General features: G+C 46.4%; 1 protein-coding gene across 3 annotated transcripts in view; it reads right to left on the reverse strand.

Moving 5' to 3' along the window:
- The window catches only part of ARPC1A (actin related protein 2/3 complex subunit 1A), a 69,126-nt gene that overhangs the window by 6,878 nt on the left and 35,910 nt on the right, over positions 1-26,338 (reverse strand). For all 3 annotated transcript variants that reach the window (XM_082261201.1, XM_082261200.1, XM_082261202.1), the window contains exons 6-9: positions 22,195-22,407; positions 12,596-12,671; positions 11,003-11,196; positions 5,034-5,124 (exon numbers count right to left, since the gene is read on the reverse strand). In XM_082261201.1, coding sequence (XP_082117327.1) covers positions 5,034-5,124; positions 11,003-11,196; positions 12,596-12,671; positions 22,195-22,407 — 574 coding nt within the window. The remainder of the gene's footprint in view (positions 1-5,033; positions 5,125-11,002; positions 11,197-12,595; positions 12,672-22,194; positions 22,408-26,338) is intronic.

Consider the following 26,338-nt stretch of genomic DNA (forward strand, 5'->3'; position numbering starts at 1 on the left):
AAAAGGTGACCTTCTAGGACAACATAGACAACGAGATCTACCCGATCCGTTCAAAAAAGAACCATGTTGTAACACGGACAGAACAAGATTCCAGTCCCAAGGAGGCAGAGGCACCCTCCTAGGAGGGACCAGATGCCCCCGAACAAAAGTGCCAATCAAGGAGATAGATGCCATAGGACGTTGAAAAAAGAACGGCCATCGCAGACACCTGACCCTTGATCATAGCCAGCGCCAAACGCTGTCAACACCCTTTCGAAGGAAGGACAACACCCCAGACACCGACCACGGGCGAGGTGAAGATCCCCTGAACTCACACCAGGCAAAATAGGCCTCCGAAATACGGTAAAAGACCTACCCCGAGGAAAAAATTCCTCGCGTCGATCAAAGTGTGAATGACCTCAGGGGAGAGACCCCTATCCCTCAGGGCCTCGGTTCCAACAGCCAGGCCGGCAAAGCCAGCGACTGCAAGGCAGGATGAAATATCAGCCCTTGAGACCGGAGATCTTCCCGAAGGGGCGTCGACCGCCAAATGCACGAGGTCTGCATACCAGGACCGGCGAGGCCAGTCCGGTGTCACAAGAATCACCGTGTTTTGGTTCCGAGACCAACCTGCGAAGGAACCTGGGCAGCAATTGAAACGGTGAAAACGCATACATCAGTCGGTACTGATGCCACGGAGCTACCAACGCGTCTGACGCGTCTGCCCGAGGATCGCGTGGCCTTGCCACGAACCTGTACACCTTGCTGTACAGACGAGACGCGAACAGGTCCACCTCCGGAAGACCCCACGTCGCGCACAACATCTGGAGAACACCCGGACGGAGGGGCCATTCCCCCTGGTCCAGGGACTGGCGGCATCAGATAATCCGCCCGCCAGTTCTCCAACCCCTGGAATGTGAACCGCCGATATCGCCGGGACATGCGTCTCGGCCCAAGACAGAATGTCGGCCACTTCCCGAGCCACCCGGGCCCTCTTGGTGTCCCCTTGGCGAATGACGTAAGCCACCGCCGTGGCAATGTCCGTCTGCACCCGAACCGGACAGCCCTGCAGCCTGTCCGGCCAACGTTGAAGGCAGAGAATCATCGCACGCAATTCCAGAATGCTGACCGGAAGGGAGGATTCCCCCTCCGACCAAGTTCCCTGGGCGGACAGAACGCCCAGAACACCACCCCAGCCCGACAGGCTGGCATCCGTGGTGACCACCGTCCATGAGAGAGGACGAAAAGACTTGCCCCCTGACACCGGCGGGGACAGGAGCCACCACAGAAGAACCCTTCTGGTGCGATGGCCCAACAAAATCCGGATCCAGAGATCGCGGCCGCCCGTCCCACCTGGACAGGATCTCCGCTTGGAGACCCCGCGTGCGAAACTGGGCGAAGGGAATCGCCTCGAAAGCCGAGACCATCAATCCCAGACATCTCATGCACGTCCGAGTGGACGAGGACGGAGCGTCCCGGAGGGACCTGACTTCCTTCCTGAAGAGTCCTGAGTTTGTCGTCCGGTAGGAAGACCTTCGCCTGGACAGAGTCCAGAACCATTCCCAGGTAAGGGAGACGAACCGATGGGCACAGTGCTGACTTTGGAAAAGTTATCGTCCAACCAAACTCCTGCAGAGACTGCATCGTAACGGACAGAGCTTTCTCCAGACCCTGGCTGGTCGCAGACCGAACCAGAATATCGTCCAGATACCCTAGGACAGAGACGCCCTGGGCTCTCAACAAAGCCAAAACCGGTGCCCGCACCTTGGTGAACACCCGTGGAGCCGAGGCGAGACCAAAGGGCAACGCCACAAAATGGTAGTGATCCTCCGCTATGGCGAATCGAAGGTACCTCTGGTGACCCTCGAAATTTGGGATGTGAAGATACGCATCCTTCAAGTCGATGGAAGCCATGAACTCCCCCGGAACCAGGGCAGCCACCACCGACCGCAGAGATTCCATGCGGAACTTGCGCACCCGCACAAAGCGGTTCGGCACCTTTAAGTCCAGAATCGGACGTACCTTGCCCTCCTTCCCGGGCACGGTGAACAGATTGGAATAGAACCCCCGAAACCTGTCCCGATGAGGCACCGGGACCACCACTCCCTGAGCCCTCAGGTCCTGCACCGCTAGATGCAGATCCCGCAAACGCTCCGGGGACAGTAGAAGATTTGAGGGAAAAAATCTGCGCTCCGGCCTATAGAGAAACTCGATCACGTAGCCAGATCGAACGATTTCCTGCACCCACCTGTCCCGAACCCGGGACAGCCATGGCTGAAGGAAACCGAGCAAGCGTCCCCCCACCCCAGAGTCGGGTGAGGGCGCCCCTTCAGGCCGCACTGTTGTGGGCCGCTGAACCGGACTGGCCGGACTTTTGCTTGCCAGTCCACGGCTTCTTACCAGGAGCCGTCCTAGCCTTGTGGGATTAGAGTAAGAGCGTGCTCTTACCACCCGTGATCCCCCTAATTAACGTATCTAGGGACTCACCAAAAAAGGCGAGAACCATCATAGGGCAGATTAGCCAAGGTCTTACGCGAAGATTGGTCCACCGACCAACACTTCAACCAAACCAAAACGGCGAGACAATACCGCCACACCATGTACACGTGCAGCCAACGGAACCATATCCAGGACCGCATCACACAAATACATGACACCCTGGTGGATTTGATCCACCATATCCAAAGTCGCCTGGAGGGCAGAATCAGCCACCAGGACGCGATTAAGCACCTGCGTCCAGCTAGCGACAGCCTGGGCCGCCATAAGTGAAGCAAATAAAGCTTTCAGCATAGAACCCATAATAGAATAAGCATGACGGGCAAGGGACTCCGTCCGTTTGTATGTGGCATCCCGGAACACCGGGATATCCTCAGCAGGAATCGCAGTGGGCTTATTCAGAACCGCTATCGCGTGATCCACCGGAGGTGGGACACACCAACGCCCATCAGTAGTGGGCGTAAAAGGATAGCGCAGCTTAAACCTACTTGGTATAGCAAAAGGCTTGCGTAAATTACGCCAATGTTCCTTTACAGCGCATTGAAAATCATCAGTGCAGGGAAATACCTGGGATGTTTTGCGTCTTTTCTGCGTCCCATAAGCCGCCAAGGCAGCAGGAGGACAAGGTTCATCCAGTAAACGCAGTGTTTGCTTGATAGAAGCAACCAATTCATCCATGAGTGCAAGCTCTTCAGACGAGCCAGGGGGAGAAATATCAACCCCCTCAACCTCAGCCTCCATTTCTGACCCTACAAGGTCCAGGGAGGAACGGGACCCCGACAAGGAGACCCCAGCAACAGCAGCCCCATCACCAACACCCTCTGAATCAGAGGAAATTGAAAACTCTGGGCCTTTTTGAGGATTGAGCAGCCATCAGCAATTGCACCTGAGTCGCAAGGCTAGCCACAATCGCAGCAAAATCCCCCCCCCCCCCCCCGAGGGGGAAAACCGCAGTCCCCTGGCTTCCCACCAATGTGACAGGAAATTTGCTTTCCTGAGAATCCATGCCCCAAAATGAGTAAAATAAAATGGGTGACCGCCCCTTAAAATAAGGCGCTGCGAACGTAGCCCACCGCCACACAAGCACACCCACACCAGGGACCCCCACAGGGAGAAGTTATACTCAGGCAAGGATACAGAGAATAGAGGGAAAAAACCTGGAGAGACCGCTGCTGCTGCTGGCCAGATCGGTGCTCCTGTAGAAAAGGAATTGCTGATATTCAGGGCGCTCCATTAAAGCCTATGGGAGGCTACAAGAAAATGGCCGCCATGCATGTGTACCATGCGGCCGGAGCGAGTACAGCCAAAATGGCGCCGTTTGGCGCCGAAACCGCCGCTCCCCCACCTCATGAAGGTGGAACAAAAAATACACCACATAGTTATAAAGAACATGGTGGACCGCCGCAGCGGCGCTGTAATGTGCCCCAAACATGATAGCATCAAGTTCCACAGCACACAGCCGTTCACACACTCAGACTGACACAGAAGTGCAGCACAGCCCCCCCTCCTTGCAGCCCACAGCATGCAGTGTGAGAGATAGGGAAACATCAATAGTGTGAACACAGGGCAAGGTAACACAGTCCCAGACTGACACCCCCCAGACAGACAGGTCCCCACATAAATACACTTACCTCTTACATGGCGTGGGGGACCAGCACAGGCGAACAAGCCGCTGTACATGAGACAGGGAGAGTCGCATCCAGGACGCAGCAGAAGGTGGGTTGAGAAACCGCACAGCGTCCAGTGAGGTAGCCACCTCACCCTAGCATCCCTGCACGGAACAGGGATGGGTCGTTCAGAAAACTCAGGAGCGGTACCTGACTGAACGCTCGATGGCGGGCTGAGAAGCCACTGACCCACAACCTGCGACCAGGGGAGTCAGCCCAAGACGCAGCCCGCATTATCCTCTTCATCCGAAGATCTAACTATTGCTGGTAAAAATAACAGCTAAATAAAGAAAGAGAAAAACCTCAAATAAAATCAAAAAAGAGAGAAGGCTGAGACAAAATGCCCCAGCATAGAGACATCCAGCTACTCCTGACAAGCTAGACATTGAAACTGAAGCAGGAAACAGGAGGGTATAGACTGAGGGGACCACCCCCCGGGGTGGGGATATGTTAAAAGCTTTAATATTGACATATTCTGTTGCCTAGCTACTCCTACGGAGCAAAGTCTAATACCCCATTGTGACGAATATGAAGATAGCGGCGACTGTCGGAGGACGTAAGAGAAAGAATGGTTCTGTATTCTTCTGAGTATGGGATTCCTTTAAAATGTAACTCCACTTTTATTAAGAAAAAAACATTTCCCTCTGGGTGATCTATGCACATTGCAAGGATCATAACAAACTTTGTTGCAGATTCCTACCTTTTGTTATTCTGAAGAAATCCCTGTTTGTTCCTTTGTGCTGAGGTGGTGTAATGAGAGTGGTTTCACAATTATCAATATCTTTTAACAATGGATCTAAGCATGTCACAGCAGTAGTCTACATGCCCACTCTTAAAAACAGCCAACATATATACAAAAAAATTACCATCAATAAGAAAAAAGTACTTTACCTTAAAGTCCCAAATAGTCATTGCACCATCGATGCCGGTAGTACAGAACTTGCGACAATCAGATTTGTCCCCCTCATAAATAGACACCTGGCTGTAGGACAGGAAGATAAATTACAAAACAGCAGTCAAAGCAATCTGGAAATAGATTAGTGTCACTGCAGTAAAATATAAAATATAAAAAACAGTCCAAACTGCTGTAGTAATCAGTAACTTTATAGCAACCCAGTTTTTCAAAGATAACAGGATCCTTTTAACACCAGCAATAATGAAAAGGGATCTGCTTGGTAAAGTGGCAAGCCTGCTGGAGGTGCATTCATATCTACAATACATGCACATTTCCCTATGTTTTGTCTCTTTAGGAGCATTTTTAACCTCTTTGCGTCTAAGGGTTAAACAAATCTAAATACCTAAGCACAATTTTGCAACTTTGACACGTGTTAGTAAAACTGTACATATCACCACAACTAGTTTGTGCATCCAGGTGGATTATAATGCATTCTTTTCAGGACAAATTGGGCTTTCATTTGGTGGTAATTGGAAATGGTCATCTCCTGTTTTTTTTATTATCAAAGGAAAACTGGTCAAGAATAGTGAAATTTTATTGTTTTTTATTTATTTATTTTATTTAGCTGTATATTTCTTGCTACTATCATAATTTTCCACTAAAGAATAATCCAAATTAAATTCTCCTGGTGATCACAACGATACCACATATGTGCATGTTAGTTGTTGTTTGTACCGGTAGTACAGCCCAAAAACAATAGTGCGCACTTTGCTTTTTTTATCCTACCTAAAACAAACCAACACTGACACTATTTTGCGTGCTCCCAGCACAAACATGCGACCCATGGAGAAAAAAAATCGTACAGTACAGACATGATATTCACGAAGCCTGAATTTTAGCCTGGTACCTTCAGGTGACTGGACACTGGCAGAATGTTAGGGCAAAACTTTTGAGGACACAGCCACTGGGTACCCTTCCTGTAACCCCACCCCACTCAATAAGTCCTCAGTTTTTTGTAAGTGTCTCAAGGTGATGGGCTTCTTCTACCTTACAGAGAAATCACTCTTAGCCATATTTATTTTATTTCAGATTCTTCAATCAATTCCTCACGGTCTTCTAAAACAATAGAAGCAGCACGTCCGAATGAGTGCAAACTCTAAACTCCTGGCAGCTGTTCCTGGACTTCACATGATTGGGATGACCTGTAATGTCATGGAAGACACTGGACTTTTGCATGGGCGCTCACCTAAGCACTTGGTGCAATATGTGTAGTTCGCTGCAGGGTGCTATACAGGTCATGGGCTGTGGCCTGTTCTTATGGAATCCAGACCCTGAAGACCCCTTCGGGGTATACTCAGTGATGGTTAAAGCCTGAAACCTATACAGGGACCAGCGACATGGACAGGTAAGACAAGGCCATACAATTTTCTTTGACGATTATTGTAATCCCAAAGCAAGGCAAGTAAGAGACTTAATATAATATCTCTATTACTTGCTTTACATTAATTATGTGTATCCTTCATAGAAGACATTTATACATTAAAACAATCAGGAAACCAGGAATGTGTTGGAAATAGATTCACTTACACAGTGTACATTTTTAAACTTGTTAAATTTCAACCACTCAGATCTTAAGGCCTGTACACACTTGACTGAAATCGGACGAAATATCCTCTGATTTTTCTCTCTTGCTCAGCGTTCATTACTGTTTTTAGTTGACAGCGCATAAATGTTTCTCGTCCGATTTTTTTTTTTTTTGGGACCTAGACTTCCGGGTAATCAGCAATTTCAGATCATGCGCGGTCTTTCCTATCAGATTTTTCACGGACGTACTGCATACACATTAAAAGAAAATTGGTCGCCTGGGGACAGACGATAAAAATTTTGGTGTTTGTCCCTCTTTTTTTCATTGAAAATGTCGGCATTGGCTGCTGAAAGTTGTGTACACACTAGCCGAAAATCGTACGATTTTACCTCGGACGGCAGATTTTCTACTAGTGTGTACCCCACTTTAGGCTCACACACCTTAGTCTTAGATGGCTACATCACACCACAGGTTGCACACTTTACCGCCAAATCCACCCCGTGTCCTTTATTAGGTACTAAGGCATTCCTCCCTCTGTTTTGCCATGAAGACTTTGCTACAGGATGGTCATCACCTGGTTGCTGCATATTATTTTTCAGAAATGCTTACTTTACTTTCACACTTTATTCCATGAATACTCCAGAGGGCAATACTGACATCAATGACAGAAACCAGGCACAAGGGACCGCGGCAAAAGCTCAAGTGAACACTTGCACTGCAGAAAACGTAAATGCTCAGAGTGACTATGCTTCCCTTGCTCAAAAGCAGAACCTTATTTTAACACTGGCCTCTGCATTCAATTCTAGCTCTATCCCAGGTACACAGCATGCAACCTACCTTACTAAAGCAGACTTTTCTGTGACTATGTCACAATTTCACAGACAGCTAATGACTTTAATACAGCCATCACTGTCCAGAGCCTAAAAGGCTCCTTCACCCCAATCATCTCTACTGGATTTAGATCCTGATATGCCTGCTCTGGAAGAGGTTGACAGAGAGGAAGGAAGAGGACTCTGAGACAGTGTTGGAGGAAGCTGTGGAAGATTTTCTCTTCCCCAGGCTCCTATACACCTGAGGTTAAGGCCTCACACATTATGCTTGCCAATGTTGATACGCTCACTTCTGTGTGCAAAAGCCTTGGTATTGGTGCACTTGGTTCACACCATGCCCTTTGGTACTAAGAGGCCTGCTAAGTCTAAAAAAGAAATTTCCCATTCATATACAAATAGAATGGGCAATCTAGGATGATGGGATTAATACAGAAAAGATTTTCACCCCTCTGAGATTAAAAGCGGAGCTTTATTCAGTGGAAAAATAATTCACAAAACAGTGGTCCGCCGTTCCGGTAGTAGACCCTGCTGTTTCAGTCAAATATCTTGCGATACTGTAGATGTTCCTTCAAAGATTCTGCTGACAGAAAGTTTGAGACTATTTAAAGGCCCACTTTATGCTCACAGGCTCCCTACCCTGTAACCAGCTATTGCTGCAATTTCTATTTGTCAAACCGCAGCTAATTGGACCAGGGCAATGAATAACCAACACTATTCTGCATTTTGGTGCCCAATCTTGACTGAGCAATTACAGCAATTACCTTCTGCCTTGATCTTTACAAGTTGATGATCTAGAACAAGTTAGGACACAGATATCGTAAGTGCTAATTACAATGAATTCAAATAAATTGCAATTTATATGCATTTGTTGTAATCAGCACTTACGAGAATCATGATTATATCACATTTATAATATATAAGAGCTAGATATTTTCTGTGCTATGTAAGACCACTGGGGAGTGTGTGTTTTATTGGCAGCTGGCTATATTTGTTTATTGGTAGTTTTGGGGGTTAGTCACTGCATAGTAGGGCTGCACGATATTGGGGAAAAAAGTACATTGCAATATTTGGTTTTCAACGATATATAATCGCAATATTTCTCTGGGTGGAATGCAGAAGACATTGACAGTGTGGATTAGGCAGAGTCAGGACTCACAGTGGTGATAGGAGGTAGAAGTTAGAACACAGCCCGACATGAGTGGAGCAGACACAGCTCCTCACTGTTGTCATCAGGCACAGGGTCCTGCCCACTGGTGGGTGGAAGGGTCGGTACAGGACTACCTTGTACACCCGGGGGGATTTGATCAGCTCTGCGAGCTCCATAGCGGACACCGGAGGATCCCCGTCACCTCATCACCGGTAATACACCTGACACAGCGCTCCCCCTCCCTCACCGGAGACGAGTTTCCCCTTGCTTTCGGCTGTGATCCCAGCTCTGCCTCTAGTCTCCAGCCGAGCATTACTCCGCCCTTTGTCTCTCCATTGACTCTATTGACAACACATTACAGCCTGATCCCGCCCCCGTGCGCGCCCCCAATGCAGCCAGGAGAGACAATGGGCGGAGCAGGGCGGAGTAATGGTCGGCTGGAGAATAGAGGCAGAGCTGGATTGCATCGGGCTGGAGGGCGGAGTTCCGATCACAGCCGAAAGCAAGGGGAAACTCGTTTGTGTTGGCTGCCTGCACAATATCGTGTCTTCGGCGATATGAATATCGCCCACGCCCGCAGAACAATAGTCGATATCACATAGACTATGGTTCAGCCCTACTGCATAGTTTTAATAGTAATATGACACAGATCTCCAGAAATGCTCTGGTGGCTGTCCGCATGGGCAGAATCTTATGGCTAAAGGCCTAGTCAGCTGAACATCTTACATGTATGCCCTTTGAGGGAGGAAATCTCTTTGATAAGGCACCTAAATTTAAAGATGTCACAGGATGAATGGTACTTTTTTACAATGAAGGGTCATAAAGTCCTACTCTTCAGGAGCTTCTACCGCCTCAAAATGCAGAGTGCCTCAACCCTTTAATCAAGCTTTTGACTGTTACGCCAAAATTCAGCTCTTTCTTTTGGCAAAAAACTTGGAACACAAAATCCACCAAGTCTACCCCAAAGCCCTCTTCACAATGAAGGAGCACCCTCACTGGGGGGGTCATTTATTACCGTTTGCCTTTTGCAAAATAGAGTTCAAAACTGTACTCCCTCATCAACCAAAATCTGTTTAAGAACAGCCAGATTTTCAGAATGCCCAAAAACACCGCTTGTTTTAAGAAGTGGTCATTTCAGAACCTCTAGAGGACAGATTCAATGGATTCTATTTAAAACAGGTTAATGGTACCAAAACTCAGTGAGGGTATTCGTCCTATCCTGGACCTAAAATCCCTAAACAAGTACATTTAAGTTCTAAAATATTGTATGAAATCCGCAAGGTCAGGTATTGCCTCTCCAAGATAAGGGGAATATCTAGAATTTTTAGACATCCAAGATGCCTATCTGCACATTCCCATTTACCAACCTCATCAAAGTTTTCTGCTCTTCACAGTAGAAGACAAATACTTCATTTTTTGAACTGCCTTTTGGTCTATTCTCTGCTCCCAGAATATTCACAAAGACACCCCTTCTTGCCCTCTTAAGCACTTAGGACATTCAGGTCAAAGGATCCCTGACGACCTTCTTCTGCAGGACTCCTCTCCCCTTCTGGTTATCTGCAAACATTCTGAGGACTATTCAGATTCTTCAAGCTTTTGATTGGGTAATCGAATTGAAAACAACTGCTGTCAAACCTTCCCTTGGTCTGGGGTACTTGTGCCTCATTCTAGACAAAGCGCAAGTTCAGAAAACAAATTGATCTCTCTCAGATCTCATGCCCAAACCTCGAGATCAAGGAAACAATCCAGGGAGCATGGCCTCAAAACTTTGCCAGCGTCCAATCACATGGAAGGCACCAGCTATTCTATAGCATAAGGCATCTATTACATTATCTATCAGTGCTATTAATATATTTGACAAAAACGTACTGGTGGTATCCCAGGTAATAAGTGGGCTGCTCTCGTGACCTGAGGAACTGGAACAGTATCCTTGGAATACTGAAATAATATTTGAGTCTGAAAATTAGTGTGACACACCAAGGTGTTTGAACCCAAAATGGGAGTTTATTCCAAACGTATAACAGTTGCTACACATTGCTGAGTGCTTGCAAGAGAGAGAGAATATTTTTTGGAGTCCATACCAGAGGATACTGTACATTTTAAGCCCTGATGAAGAGGACGTGTTGTCCTCGAAATACGTTGACTAACACCTATAATGCCTCATTTTGGACTTTTACACGTTGGTGTGACGCTTCGATTTTGAGATTCAAGTGCTCTTCTATAGACTGTTTTGTGTTTAAACAACCATAGCTGTGTTTCCTGGACAAGTGTATTAGTATGCTCAGTAGCCTTCCTCAATGCCAGACTTGCCTCAAGGACACAACAATTAGCAAAGTGCATGGTTTAAATGGCATAATACACAAAAAAAGAAAATGCACTCAACAGTGCCTAGCTTCTGCTTACGTGATGCTGTTCTGATGCAGAGTGTCCAATGTGGTCTTGCGGTCCTCAGTAGTTGCTCTCTTATCCATGTTTCTAAAGCGTTCCATAGCTGAAATGTTACGCTGAGTGCTTTGCTTTGGAATGTCCAGTTTAGACACAAATGTCAATGAGCCATGATCATCCAATGTGAAAAGCATAGGACAACAGTCATGCCCCTAAAAGAGGGAATTAGGATTACACACCGTTTACAAACTTGCAAAAATCAGGTTATTTTTCAAAGCATTACTGATACTTAAGACCTTTTTTCTGAAATGTGCGCTTGTGGTCTAACGCATGTGACAGGATGACCATGCAAGAGAACAAATGAAAGACAGCTGTTACTCTTTAACAGGAAGTGCCTTTACAAGGACCTTTATGCAAGAATATAGCAGGTATTTTTTTTCCCCTGAAAGTTTCAGATTTTAATTGATTAAAATAACCATAACATTTTTTTTTTTTTGGAATTTGATATGTAAACGTACAATAAAAATTATTGGAAAAGAAACAACAATAACATGTTGCAGCTTATGAGATTTCAGTGAAAAAAATCTAACCCCAAAAATTGGTAGTATACCTGTCTATTATCTATCTTTATACAGATAATATACCTTCCACAGGAAATAAATTAAACATGACTTTTCTGAACATTTTTATGCAAAATGCCTACTTGGCAAAATGTAACAGGTTGGGGGAAGTTGTAGCATGCACCCAGCAAGTACTAAAAATAACCCATTTAGCAGAATCATAAGCTTCAAATGGTTCTTGTTTTAATTGGTGCTTGTATTCCACCCTTCTTTCTTGCAGAATGCTTCCAGTTGAGAATTATTTGTCTGAATAGATTGTATGGCTAAGATTTACTCATATCTGAACATTAATAAAACACCAGGAAATGAAAAGGCCATTCCAAAACATGTTTCTTCAAGTAGTTCAGGGAAACTTTGAGGTAGTTTTTGTATCGTCTTGTAAAATACAAACTCAATTCCGTTTTATCTCCTAGACCAGCCTTTTTAAACCAGGGTGCCTTGAAAAAATGGCTAAAAATGTCCCCAAAATTGTATACAAGCCAGTGGGTGGATGAAACCTGCCTTTTAGGTACACAAAACCACAGGTTTTCATTGTACACCATTACAACCTTCTAGCTGCCAACCTCCTAATGACCAATGACATCGTCAGTTGATAAGGAGGATGCCAGTTGCCAGCATATCATCCTTGTTTGACCCTCCCTTGCAGCTCTCCATCTGCTTTGGGGTCTGAGTAGCTAACTGATGGAGAAAAACTGAGGGACAAAAGAGATATTGGAATACTATTCAGTACGTTATTGCTTTGGAAGAATAAATCACCTCTAACGTTGGGTGTTCAATGTGTATTGATGTTGCTGCATTATGTAAAACTATTAGACTAGTTTTTACATTTTAGAATGGCGCCTCAAGACTGTCCATAATTTTGGAGGGTGGCTCAAGATTGATCATAACTTTAAAGGGTGCCTTGACTGCAAAAATGTTGAGAAACACAGTCATAGACTGCTTGCAACTCTGTAGTCACGCTGCAGAGAAAAATATTTATGAATTGACTTACAGCTGCTATCACGCTGTTCTCCGACACAAAGGTGATGCTCAGGAGGGGCAAGAATTCAGTCTTCAGCTGTGAAATGCTACAAAGTGAACACAACATTATACATATATTTATGATATTTAAAGTTCCACACTGTGCAAAATATGAACTCTAAACCCACCCTCCCTCCTTTCCAGTAATCCATCATAGGCTCACTGTATCTGGGTGCTCTGATGTCAGTCCTCTTCTGCATACGAGTTGAACCCACAATTGGACATTCTATAGAAATGTGTCCACATCACGCAGTCAGTGATGTGGATGCCCAAAAAAGGAAAACCCAGAACCTAAGTATCACATAACCATAGATTTGGGTAAGTGACAAAAACTGAATTTTTGTAAAATCTTACCGTAAAATTCCTTTCTCTGAGTCCTCCGACAGTCGCCGCCCCCATCCAAGTCCTCACCAATGGGTATTGACCTTTGCTCCGTAGGAGTAGCTAGGCAACAAGAATTGTTAATACAAAAGCTTTTAGCATAGACACACCCCTAGGGGCTGTCCCCTCAGTCAATACCTCCCTGCACCAGCATTCCCGACTCAGTTTGGTAGCATAGCAGTAAGAGTACACAAAAACCCCAAAAGAGGGGCGGGGGCGGCGACTGTCGGAGGACTCAGAGAAAGGAATTTTACGGTAAGATTTTACAAAAATTCAGTTTTCTCTTACGTCCTCCAACAGTCGCCGCCCCCATCCAAGTCCTCACCAATGGGACGTCCCAAAGCAGTGTAGACATGAGGGGTGGGAGACGCAACCGTAGAAAGGCAACGCAGTACCCACATCAGAGAAAGGAACCTTACCACAGTAAGAGAACCAACCGGGCAACAGGAAAACGTGCTCAACAGGAGCAACAACCCAGGAAAACAAGTAACCCAGGGGTAAAATACCCCAATAACCAAGGCCCACAAAAACAAGGGTCCCTAAGAAACTGCCGCACTGAGAACTTTACGGCCAAAGGAGGCATCAGCCGATGCCTGAACATCCACCTTATAGAATTTTGAGAAGGTGTGAACGGACGACCAAGTCGCCGCCTTACACACCTGGGCCACAGAAGCCTGATGACGGAAAGCCCAAGACGTACTCAAAGATCTGGTAGAGTGCGCCTTCACAGGGAAGGGGGGAACCTTCCCCCTTCAAGGCAAAGGCTTGTTCAATGATCTGTCTGATCCATTTGGCGATGGTCGCAGCCGACGCCGCCATGCCCTTCCGAGGTCTCTCAGGAAGGACAAAGAGGGAATCCGACTTGCGAAAAGATTCAGTGGACAACAGGTAAACCCTGATCGCCCGGACAACATCCAAGGAATGCAAGGCAACCCCTCCTTCGGATGCTTAGGCTTCGTGCAGAGCGAAGGCAAGACAATGTCTTCATTTAGGTGAAATTCCGAGATCGTTTTCGGAAGAAAAGATGGGTTAGGTCGCAGGACCACCTTATCCTTGTGGATCACCAGGTAGGGAGAGTTGCAGGACAAAGCCGCCAGCTCTGACACCCTGCGAGCCGAAGTGATCGCAACCAAAAAGGCAACCTTCTTAGACAACAGAGACAACGAGATCACCCTGATCTTCTCAAAGGGAGCCTGTTGCAACACGGACAGAACCAAGTTCAAGTCCCATGGAGGTAAAGGTTCCCTCCTAGGAGGGGCCAAATGTCGCACCCCCTGAACAAAGGTGCTAACCAATGAATTGGACGCCACAGGGCGTTGAAAGAGAACGGCCAGCACAGAAATCTGACCCTTAATCGTGGCCAACGCCAAACGCTGGTCCACTCCCGTTTGAAGGAAAGCCAACCCTCTCGACACCGAGTATGAGCGAGGGGAATACCCCCTGGACTCACACCAAGCAAAATACGCTTTCCAAGTACGGTAGTAAATCTTTCCCGAAGAGGCTTTCCTAGCCTTGATCAAAGTGGGAATGACCTCAGGGGAGAGACCCCTATCCTTCAGGACCTGGCTTTCAACAGCCAGGCCGTTAAAGCCAGCGACTGTAAAGCAGGATGGAATATCGGCCCTTGAGACAGGAGGTCTTCTCGAAGCGGCAGACGCCACGGAGCGTTGACTGCCAGATTCACGAGGTCCACGTACCAAGACCGGCGAGGCCAGTCCGGTGCCACCAGAATCACTGTGTGCGGTTCCGAGGCTAACCTGCGAATAAGCCTGGACAGTAGTTGAATCGGTGGAAAGGCATACATCAGACGATACTGATGCCAGGGCGCCACTAACGCGTCTGAGGCGTCTGCCCGAGGATCGCGCGTCCTTGCCACGAACCTTTCCACCTTGTTGTTCAGACGAGACGCGAACAGGTCCACATCCGGGGAACCCCACTTCGTGCACAACATCTGGAAGACATCCGGGTGAAGGGACCATTCTCCCTGGTCCAGGGTCTGGCGACTCAGATAATCCGCCTGCCAGTTCTCCACCCCCGGAATGTGAACTGCCGTTATCGCCGGGACGTGCGTCTCGGCCCAAGACAGAATGTCGGCTACTTCCTGAGCCGCACGGGCACTCATGGTGCCCCCTTGGTGGTTGATGTAGGCCACCGCGGTGGCATTGTCCGTCTGAACCTGAACTGGACGGCCCCGAAGCCAGTCCGTCCATCGTAGAAGGCAAAGCTTTATCGCCCTCAATTCCAGAATGTTGATCGGAAGGGACTCCTCCCCCGACCAAGTTCCCTGGGCGGACAGAAAGCCCAGAACACCACCCCAGCCCGACAGACTGGCATCTGTGGTGAGCACCGTCCACGATAATGGACGAAAAGACTTGCCCCCCCGACACCGCCAGAGACTGGAGCCACCACAGAAGATCCCGTCTGGTGCTGTGGCTCAACGAGATCCGCAGATCCAGGGATTGCGGCCGCCCATCCCACTCGGCAAGAATCTCCGCTTGGAGACCCCGCGTGTGAAACTGGGCAAAAGGGATCGCCTCGAAGGCCGAGACCATCAACCCTAGACATCGCATGCATGTCCGGAGAGACGAGTGCCGGTTGTCCCTGAGGGACCTGACCGCGTCCTGAAGAGTCCGAAGCTTGTCTTCCGGCAGAAGACCTTCGCTTGGACAGAGTCCAGAATCATTCCCAGGTAGGGAAGATGAACCGAAGGACACAGAGTTGACTTCGGAATGTTCATTGTCCAACCGAACTCCTGCAGTGTCCGCATCATGGTGGACAGGTCGGTCACCAGGCTCTGACTGGCGCTTGACCTTATCAGGATATCGTCCAGATACCCCAAGACAGCAATGCCCTGTGCCCGCAACAGGGCCAGAACCGGCGCCAGCACTTTGGTAAAAACCCGCGGAGCCGAAGCGAGACCGAAAGGTAACGCCACGAATTGGTAGTGATCCTCCGCAATGGCGAATCGAAGGTACCTCTGGTGACCCTCGAAAATGGGGATGTGAAAGTACGCATCCTTCAGATCGATGGAGGCCATGAATTCCCCCGGACTCAGAGCAGCCACCACTGAGCGCAGGGATTCCATGCGGAACTTGCGAACCCGCGCAAAACGGTTCAGAGCTTTCAAGTCCAGAATCGGACGCACCTTGCCCTCCTTTCTGGGCACAGTGAACAGATTGGAGTAAAACCCCCGAAATCTGTCCCGATGAGGCACCGGGACCACCACCCCCTGCAGATCCTGCAAGCGCTCCGGAGACAGCTGAAGATTCGAGGGAAAGAATCTGCCCGCCGGCCGAGAGAGAAATTCGATCTTGTAACCAGATCGAACGATTTCCTGAACCCATCTGTCCCGAATGCGGGCCAGCCAAGGTTGTAGGAAACCGCGCAGACGTCCCCCCACCCCAGAAACGGGTGAGGGCGCCCCTTCAGGCGGAAGTGGTATGGGAAGTTGAACCGGACTGGCCAGACTTCTGCTTCGCTGCCCACAGCTTCTTCTGGGAGCCTTGGCCTTTGAAGGGCTTGCCCTTGGACTGCGACCGAAATGCACGAAAGGACCCCTGAGAGGGCCTAGACGAGGAATTCCGTTTACCACGGAAAGACATATGCTTGTGGGACTGGGGCAGGAGAGTACTCTTGCCCCCCGTAACCCCTTTTATCAGAGTATCCAAAGCCTCGCCAAAAAGGCGAGATCCCCCGTAGGGAAAATCCGCCAGCGTCTTGTGAGAAGATTGGTCAACCGACCAATTCTTCAGCCAAATCAGACGACGTTCAGTATCGCCACGCTGGACAGGCGCGCAGCCAAGGGAGCTAAATTCAAGTCTGCATCGCACAAGTACATGACACCCTGATGGATCTGGTCCACCATAGCCAACGTGGTAGGCGAAGCTGAATCAGCCACCAAGGTGCGCCTGAGCATCTTTGTCCAATCTGCAACAGCCTGTGCCGCCATAAAGGAAGCAAAAATAGGCTTCAGCATAGAACCAGCCACCATATAGGCATGACGGGCAAGAGACTCCATTCTCCTGTCCGTAGGGTCCTGGAAAACCGGGGTATCCTCAGAAGGCACCGCAGTAGCCTTGTTCAAAATGGCCACCGCGTGATCCTCCTGAGGCGCCACACACCAACGCTCGTCGGTGGAGGGCGCAAACGGATAAAGCAGTTTAAACTTATTTGGCACAGTAAAGGGCTTCTTTAAATTGCGCCACTGTTCATTAACCGTATGGTGAAATTCAGCAGGACAGGGAAAAACCTGCGCTGATTTGCGAGTCCTCTGCGTTCCAAAAGAGGACACCCTAGCAGGAGGAGTAGGCTCATCCTCCAGGTGCAAGGTATCCTTTATGGAAGCAATCAGCTCATTCATGAGTGCAAGCTCTTCAGGCGAGCCAGGGGGAGAAACATCAACCCCCTCCACCTCTGCCTCCCCCTCGGACCCCAGAAGGTCCAAAAATGAGCGGGCCCCCGAGAAGGGTACGCCAACCACATCGCCCTCTGAATCAGAGGAAACGGACACCCTGGCCCTTTTTGCGGATCGTTCAGCCATCAGCATCTGCACCTGAGACACTAAGGTAGCCACTACAGCGGACAGATCGGCCCCCTCGTGGGGTGCAGCAGCCCCCTGGTCCCCCACCAGGGCGGGGGGAAACTTGCTATCCTGAGAATCCATGCCCCAGCACAGAAAAGTAATAAAAGGTATTGGCCCTTTAATACCACGGTGAGCGCAGCCCACCGCACACTGCTGTATGCACCGACCCCGCAGGGATAGATAACACTGAGCAAGGAATGACAGGACAAGAAGGCAAAAACCTGGAGAGAGCACAACAGACTGCTGCCACCGATCGCTGTTCCCAGAGAAAGAGGAAGTGATGAAATGCTGGCTGACTGATATAGCCTATGAAGGCTCCGGCAAAATGGCCGCTCGGCTGGGGGAGAAGGCTACAGTAAAATGGCGCCGACATGTGCTCGGACGAGCACCGCCCGCCAAAATGGCGGCAAATGGCGCCAAAACACGGCGCTGCACAGGGACAGGGCCGGTCACAGTATTCAGGCAAAGAAAATGGCGGACGCCGCACACACACGTCTGCACACAAAACTGCACCCAGAGCATATTTCACAGCAGAGCAGGATGGCCCCCCCTCGCAGCCCACAGGCAGTGCAGCCACACAGGGATCTGACAGGGAGCCCGCAGTTACACAGACATGGGGGGTACTACACAGCCACAGACTGACACCCACACAGAAGGTCCCCACACAGAAGGTGCTTACCGTACCAGATGGCGTGGGGAGCAGTCTCCAGCGGCAAACCGCTATCAAGGCAGACAGGGAGTGCCGAAGCCAGGACGCTTGTGGACCGCAGCCATGGCGTCCAGTGAGGTAGCCACCTCACAGGCAGCATCCCTGCAGCGAACAGGGATGGGTCGTTCAATGTGCCAGGGTAAAACCTAAGCTGAACGCTCGATGGCAGGCTGGGGATCCATCTGGCTCTCAGCCCTGGGATCCAGGGCGGCCAGTCCGAGACCCAGCTCCGCATGACGATTCTTCATTTGAAGATCCCTAAACTAAGGCTGACAAAATAACAGCTAGCAAAGACAAGAGAAAAAACACATGAAAATAAAATTAAATAAAGGGTAGAAGGCTGAGACTGAGCCCCAGCACAGGAAAGCCAGCTACTCCTAAGCTAGGCAAGATCAAACTGAGTCGGGAATGCTGGTGCAGGGAGGTATTGACTGAGGGGACAGCCCCTAGGGGTGTGTCTATGCTAAAAGCTTTTGTATTACCAATTCTTGTTGCCTAGCTACTCCTACGGAGCAAAGGTCAATACCCATTGGTGAGGACTTGGATGGGGGCGGCGACTGTCGGAGGATGTAAGAGAAAGTTTGTTTCATTTTTTTTAAGTTAGTTAGTGATCAGTTAGATGGTGAGTAGGAGGGAGGTTCATTTTATCCTGGAGAGGGGCTTTATATGTTGAAATTGCACTTAGCATGAATAATGAAATTTAGTATTACATTTGCTTTTAGTATCCCCACCTAGCAACTCTAACAGGAATCAGACCAAAATTACATATAAACCCAAGAACCAAAATGTTAGTGATTTCAGCTTTCAGTGGAGTGATGTGGTTGCTGCAGTAGTATTAATTTTTAACAAAAGTACGTTTCTACAAGTACAAAAAATACCTATCGATATCAGCCAGAAATTCAGTGCCCCTGTAATTTTCATACACTGAACAGATATCTCAAACAGTTATCAGCCTTTCCAGGAATCTTCAGTAAACTACAAAACAAATCTCTATGTAATGGAGATGAAGAGGGGGGGGGGGGGGGGGAGGCATTTGTATTCCAAATCAAAAGAGCAGCCTTGGATGCCAACGCTGTTTCTCCAGAGATACAGTGAAGTAAGAGAATTGTCTACCTAGAACAGGAAGTATGTTATTAGCAAAATCACCAGGTGAAAAAAAATATAACATGAATTAGCCACACCAAAGGAGTAATAAACTGGAATAAATTACATTTTGGTTTTTGGGTTCAGATACTTTAAAAGTTAAACAGAAAAACTAGGAATAATACTCAAAATAATACTGCAACACACAATGCCTAAACAGAATCTCTTGGGGGAAAGGAGGGTGGGTTATTTTCTGGACACAGACAATTTATTGCAGTGTAGCATCCAACATGCCTGGAATGCCCAAGTGTACATGTTTAAAGATGTGAAAGGGAGCAGCGTCAGATATCTAACAGTGAAGTTATTCATCAAATATATCTTACATTATCAGTAGCTATTTCCCTACATCCAGAGCTGCACACTGTTTTGCTCAGCGGGGGTCGATTCGCCGATCCCCGCTGAGCAGGCGCATGACAGCTCCGTCTCCTCTCTGCGTGCAGAGACAGAGCTGTCAGAGCCACGCTCTTCTCTATAGGAGACCGGATGAGAACTGACCCCCTGTCCATTTTCATCCGATCCTCCAGATGGATGGAAAATAGGGTTTCCATCCGTCCGGATTTCACAGACGGGAACGGATTGGATAGTAGCAGGTGTCAGTGGAGATGTCTCCGCTGACAGACGCTGCTCTATAGGGCTGCATGGAGCATCCGATCAGGTCCGCCTGAAAAAAGACAGGCGAACCGGATCGGAAAGCCCGTGTGAAAGAGGCCTCACTCTGCTAAAAAAGAAAAGTTTGGAAGTCCTGCTGAAGTTTGATCTGACATGACATAAAAAAAAAAAAAAAAAAAAAAAAAAATTTCTTAGGACACAACCTATGGGTAGAGTTTTTGTCTCATATCCTATTTCATATAGGGGAAGCCTACAACCTGTTGTAAATAAACTCTGCTGTTCTCCGGCAGCCTCTCATCGAGACGCGTCAGGCACGTATGACGCACGTAAGCACGCTTCTGCCGCGGCCATATTTGTTTACATGCTGTTTTCAAACAACTTCATGTGAGTACCTGCCTTATTGTTTTAATAAAACCGGTTTTGTACATTCTACGCTATTGGTTTCCCCCTTGTGTCTTTGCAAGGTGCTTGCAGAGTTGGGGACACTGTAAACCGGAAGGTTTATTCATTTCCATCGAGTTTGACAAGGAGGTTAAGTGACCGGATATCTGCTGACCAGACATTGGATTTAAAAATTCTATGCCTATCTGACCTCTCATTAATTTGAGGGCCCACGTCGTTTGGTTAGAGTACCCCTGTTATTTTCACGGTGGTGGATTATCATTCTACTGTGGGAGCGGCTTCCTGTCATCACCTCCTTTCATAATTTTTTTCAGAGACTGTGTTTATTTCCAATTAGTGACTATACCATCTATGTGTATACAACCTACAAGGTTTTTCTTGGGAGATTGCTGTCAATCAATCTCCTTCATGATTTATGATTTTTGCTCTCATTTAATTTTTTTATATATTTATATTTTTAGGCACTGCACTGTTTTTTTCTTTATTTCCTATTCTACTAGAACCTTTATTTAAAGCGGTATTAAACCCACAACCAAAAACATAGTATATTGCAGCTCACCAATCATAAGATGTGGTGGCTGAATTTTTTTCCTTTTTTATAGGCTTTTTCGCTCCGTTTTCACCTGGTGATCTGGCCAGTAACACACCTTCTGTATTAGGGTGCCCCTCTAGCAGATACACTAACAAATTGAAGCCAAGCTCCAGCTCACACTCCAGTTAAACAAGCAGTTACAGCAAACAGTTCTTTATTGGGATAAAGGTTGTACATGAAAAAATAAAAGCTGATAATTGTAAGCAACCCAATCAATGTTAAATTGTTTGTCTCAACACTGTTAACTGATACATTTGTAGGAGAGCTTGTTCTGTGAAACAAAACAAACTTATTAGCCAGATCACCAGCCTAAAAAAAGAAAACTAATACGGCCAGCACATCTAAGAATTGGTGAACTGCACACTGGACCCCAAGCTGTGCCTCCTCGGGATATTTCCTGAGGTTGACGCAGACAAACACATGATTCAATTCCTCCGGGAAACCTTATTCACTGCTAGGAAAATGATAGCCCTGAAGTGGATGCAGTCTACACCCCCCACCTTATCAGCATGGAAGGCGGCAGTTGGTGCCACCCTGCCCTTTAAGAAGGTCATGTATGTTAATAGGGGTTGCCCCAAGAGATATAACAAAATATGGGATAGGTGGCTGGAGGCCCCCGACACATGCGAATCTTAGGAGGGGATGGGAATATTGTGCTTCTGTCACTACAATGCAACTGTTCCGCTGAGTCTGCGCCCATGGCCTATTATATGTTTTGCCTTGCTGAAGTTTCTGCCCCTGTTCTGGACATGGCGGTAATATGTTCTTTCCCTATTTTTACTTTACAACCATGCTCTTTGCACAGTGTGCATTTTGAAATGTTTGACTATGTGATATTGTACTTATGCAACTTTCTGATGATGTCTTTTATTGTATGTTTATATGCAGTGCTTAACTCAATAAACGTTTGTTTGGTTTAAAAAAAAAAGAATTGGTGAACTGCAATATAAAAACGGTTTTCTTTTGGGTTTATTAGTTTTAGGCAACAGACTTGTTTTAAACTTAGGTGGGCAAGTAGAAAGAAGAGAGTACAAGGTTAAAATCCAATTTTTGTAAATCAACCCCTTAATTTTTTTGTCAGCCACAAAATATTCACACGATTGTGACAATATTCATAAAGGCATTAAAACACTTATGTAGTCAATAAATTACCTTGTGTTTTTAGATGCATCAACCACAGACACAATACTGTCATGACCGACCCAGGCTAAACGATTTCCACTAGCGGAAAAGCTTACACTGTGGACCCAGCCACCATTGCCAGCACTTCCAAACTCTGACATTAGCTGCCCAAAAGGCATTTTTGATCCCCAAGGAGTGCTAGCTGGCTTCTCGTCAACTTCCTTAATATATGCCGAGAACACCCTGCAAAATAAAAATGATATAAATATATATATTGATAACACTTTTCTTACAAGTCCCCCTCTCTTTAAGGTCCCTTAAAATACATAAGATTTTTCCAGTTAGAATACGCCCCTCTTATTTTAATTTCTCTTAACAGGCCTGTCCAACATACATCTGATTTAGCTGAACTCCAGGCAGAAATATTTTTCCATGTTGTTGCTGGTGCCTTCCTACTTTGAAAAGATATGCATGTCATTGGTTTCCCCAAGCTGTAGTTCAACAGAAAATGAATGTGCATTATTTAAATCACAGGCTTTATTGCCTATGATCTTGTAACTTCCCCACTGTGGTCCTGTGAGAGTGTAATGGGCGGGTCTTCGGAGTCTAAAGACTCGTACACACAAGATAATCAGACGACTAATCCGCCGTTTTTTTGTTGCATGCTAGTGTCATATTGAAAGGGAAGGTTGCTCAACTTACGAAAATTCTCGTTTATAGAATACAACTTCGAAAGTGAAGTAATGTGTTCAATTGTTTTGTAATGTAGTCTTTAGTTTTTGAGCATGCGTAGTCTTGCTCTCACGATTTTTTTGGGACGAAAACTGTACTATATAAACAAAAATCGGACGTTGTGTTTACATACGTTACAAATTTTACAGCATGCACCTTCAGTTATTGTCGTCAGAAAAGTCAGATTCGGCTGTCGAAAGCACTATACGAACGATCAGATAATCGGCCAATCACTTGTACTAAATTTTACTTCTGATTTTCTTATGTGTACAGGCTTTTAGAATCTTGTCTGTACCTTCCACTCACAAGCATCACACAGCACAGCTCTGCCTTCAGCTCAAACCCAGCCTTGCTCTGCTCGCAACCCCACCTCCCCCCAAAGCTCAGAATTCATTTTCACCATTACCTCAGCCCCCACCCTCCGCACAGCCTCAGCTCCATCCACACACCTTTCCATGACTTCCACTGTACCATGGGAAATGTAGTTCTTTATGCCCTCACAGATCTCCCCACGATCTCCCGTTCCACCAAATCCCAAAGGTACTCTATTGGGTTGAGATCTGGTGACTGTGGAGGCCATTGGAGTACAGTGAACTCATTGTCATGTTCAAGAAACCAGTTTGAGATGATTTGAGCTTTGTGACATGGTGCATTATCTAGCTATCAGAAGTTGGGTACACTGTAGTCATAAAGGGATGGACATGGTCAGCAACATTACTCAGGTAGGCCGTGGCATTTAAACATACTCGAATGGTACTAAGGGGCCCAACGTGTGCCAAGAAAATATCCCCCACACCATTTTATCACCACCACCAGCCTAAACAGTTGATAAAAAGGCAGGACGGAACCATGGTTTCATGTTGTTTATGCCACATTCTGACCCTACCATCTGAATGTCGCAGCTGAAATCGAGACTTATCAGACCAGGCAACGTTTTCCAATCTTTTATTGACCAATTTTGGGGAGCCTGTGCGAATTGTAGCTTTAAGGTTCGCTATGTTGTGGTTCAGAGATGGTATCCTGCATATCGTGTTTGCAACGAGTGGTTAATTTGAGTTATTCTTGCCTATCATCTTGAACCAGTCTGCCCATTCTCCTCTGACATCAACAAGGCATTTTTGTTCACACAACTGCCGCTCACCGGATATTTTCTCTTTTTTGGACCATTCTCTGTAAACCCTATAGATGGGTATGTGTGAAAATCCCTGTAGATCAGCAGTTTTTGAAATACTCAGACCAGCCCATCTGGCATCAACAACTATGCCACGTTCAAAGTCACTTAAAACCCTTTACTTCCCCAATTCTGATGCTGGGTTTGAACTTCAGCAAGTCATTTTCACCACATCTAAATGCTATATGGGATATAGCGCCAAACACTAGTAGAAACAATTACTGAATGTAATTAATAATGCCACATTCCTACAGAAAATTTTGAGGCTTAAAAGGGAATCTGGAAGGAAAGAATATTGCTACCACTGAAATACTTTTACACTTGCAGGGTCTGGGGGCTGTCATCCTAATTCTGACTTCGGCACCTAGTAGAAATTGAAACTGAACCCGAGTTTGCAGGTGGTTACTTTACTAGCTACTTGTTCCACTTCAATAACTCACAAGGTAATGGAACCAGCAACAGGATGGCAAGCCCAGAGCTTTCCCATTTGAATGTGTGAGGAAGGATATGGGAGCGAATAATGATTTAATTCATTTTTTGTGATAAGGGTTGTTCTTTACGGAAGGATGAAGATGCTTAAAGTGTTACTAAACCCAGGACCCTGTATTTACTATATCTGGTCTCTCCCAGTACACAGAACCTGGACATGCAATACTTTTGGTAAATATAAACTGCTAAATACCTTTTTTATCAGCTGTATATAGCAATCTTGTGATTTGTATCAATGTATGCTTAAAACCTGTAGGAGTTTTCTTTTTCCCCTGACCCTCTGTCTGGACAATGCTGATTGGCTCTGTGCTGATCACATACACTCTCCCAAGAAAAAAAAAAAACTCTCAGGCAATACACACAACTGAGCATGTACAGCCTGACTCCTAATGCTCTGTTCTATGAAGAGATAGGTTGGAGTCAGTTAAAGAAAAGAAGGATCAGAGAAGACAGAATGAGACACAGCCTTTATACACAATGACTAACCCTCTAGGTTCCACAGTTAGTATAACAAGCATGCTTTACTGAAAGTACACACTGATTTTACTGTTGTGGGTTTAGTAACACTTTACCTAATGAAGATATCAACTTAGTCAAAGTTCAAAGAAAAACATGGACTTTAACGTCACTGAATATGTCAAAATATAACAATTTTATTGATTTACAACTAAAAGTACATTAACTATTACATGGGTAACTCGCCTCAACAGAGGTGTTGATATGTATAACCATGATAAAATAATAATAGTATACAAATACAATCAAAACAATAATGACTGCAATATTTTTGGATACTTCACATCAAAGAGATCTCACAGACGAGGATAGGTACGTGTGTTGCCGTCCATCTAGATCAGTTGATGTGGTACAAGATATGCAGATAATTCATAGAGCCAGATTGCTCAACATGTTTCGCTTGAAAAAGCTTCTTCTGGAGCTAATTAGGGTGGGAACGGTCCATCTCTTCAGACGATATATTGTCACACTACTTTACTCATGTGGCCGTTTGGCTAAGATATATTGATGACATATTTATGGTTTGGACTGGTTCGGACCAACTTTTGAGAGAATTTATATGTTGTTATCTAAATACCAACAGTTTCAATCTTAGGCTCAAGCTTACGGTTGATCAATCTGAGGTGAATTTTCCGGACCTTACCGTCCGGAAGGATTTGAAAATCCATGTAACAACCAATCTATACCGCAAGGAAACAGCAGTTTTGCCCTATATGGCTTTCTACTAAGTAATTATATTGTCTGGTGAGCTAATTTACCTCTCAGTGTCTTTCCTGCATGTGTCAGTGTCTCAGTGTCTTTCCATACATCTACAATATGGCTTTATTCCTCCCTTCTTTTTTTCTGGGTATATTATGCTGCCATATTACAACCTCTAGTATTTTCTAGTTATGTTTAAACTGTTTTAGAGATAATGACCATTTTATATCGGTGTCCACTTTGTGGTTTTCTTTGGTGGCTTGATTTTCCAGCTGGTCCAACCTATATGCATGCCTCTTCACATCTGGAGATTGTCATTTACAATTCTCTTCCATTTTGAAGTTTACGCTTCTTATCAGTTATATATTTTCCTGTTCATGTTTATTGAATACAGACCTATCTCACCCTGTTAAAACCTACAGGCGCATAGTGTGCATGGACACGATCTGCTCCTGCTCCAATTATTTTCAAGGCGTGCTGTTGACTCCACCTTCCCAATTACTATACTGTGGCTTTGTGCCCTTTACCATGATGATGTTTTTTGCGTATATTCAGGTATGTGGGGTG

The sequence above is a fragment of the Pelophylax lessonae genome (genome assembly GCF_965119305.1).
Source record: "Pelophylax lessonae genome assembly, chromosome: 6".
In the NCBI taxonomy this organism is placed as follows: domain Eukaryota; kingdom Metazoa; phylum Chordata; class Amphibia; order Anura; family Ranidae; genus Pelophylax; species Pelophylax lessonae.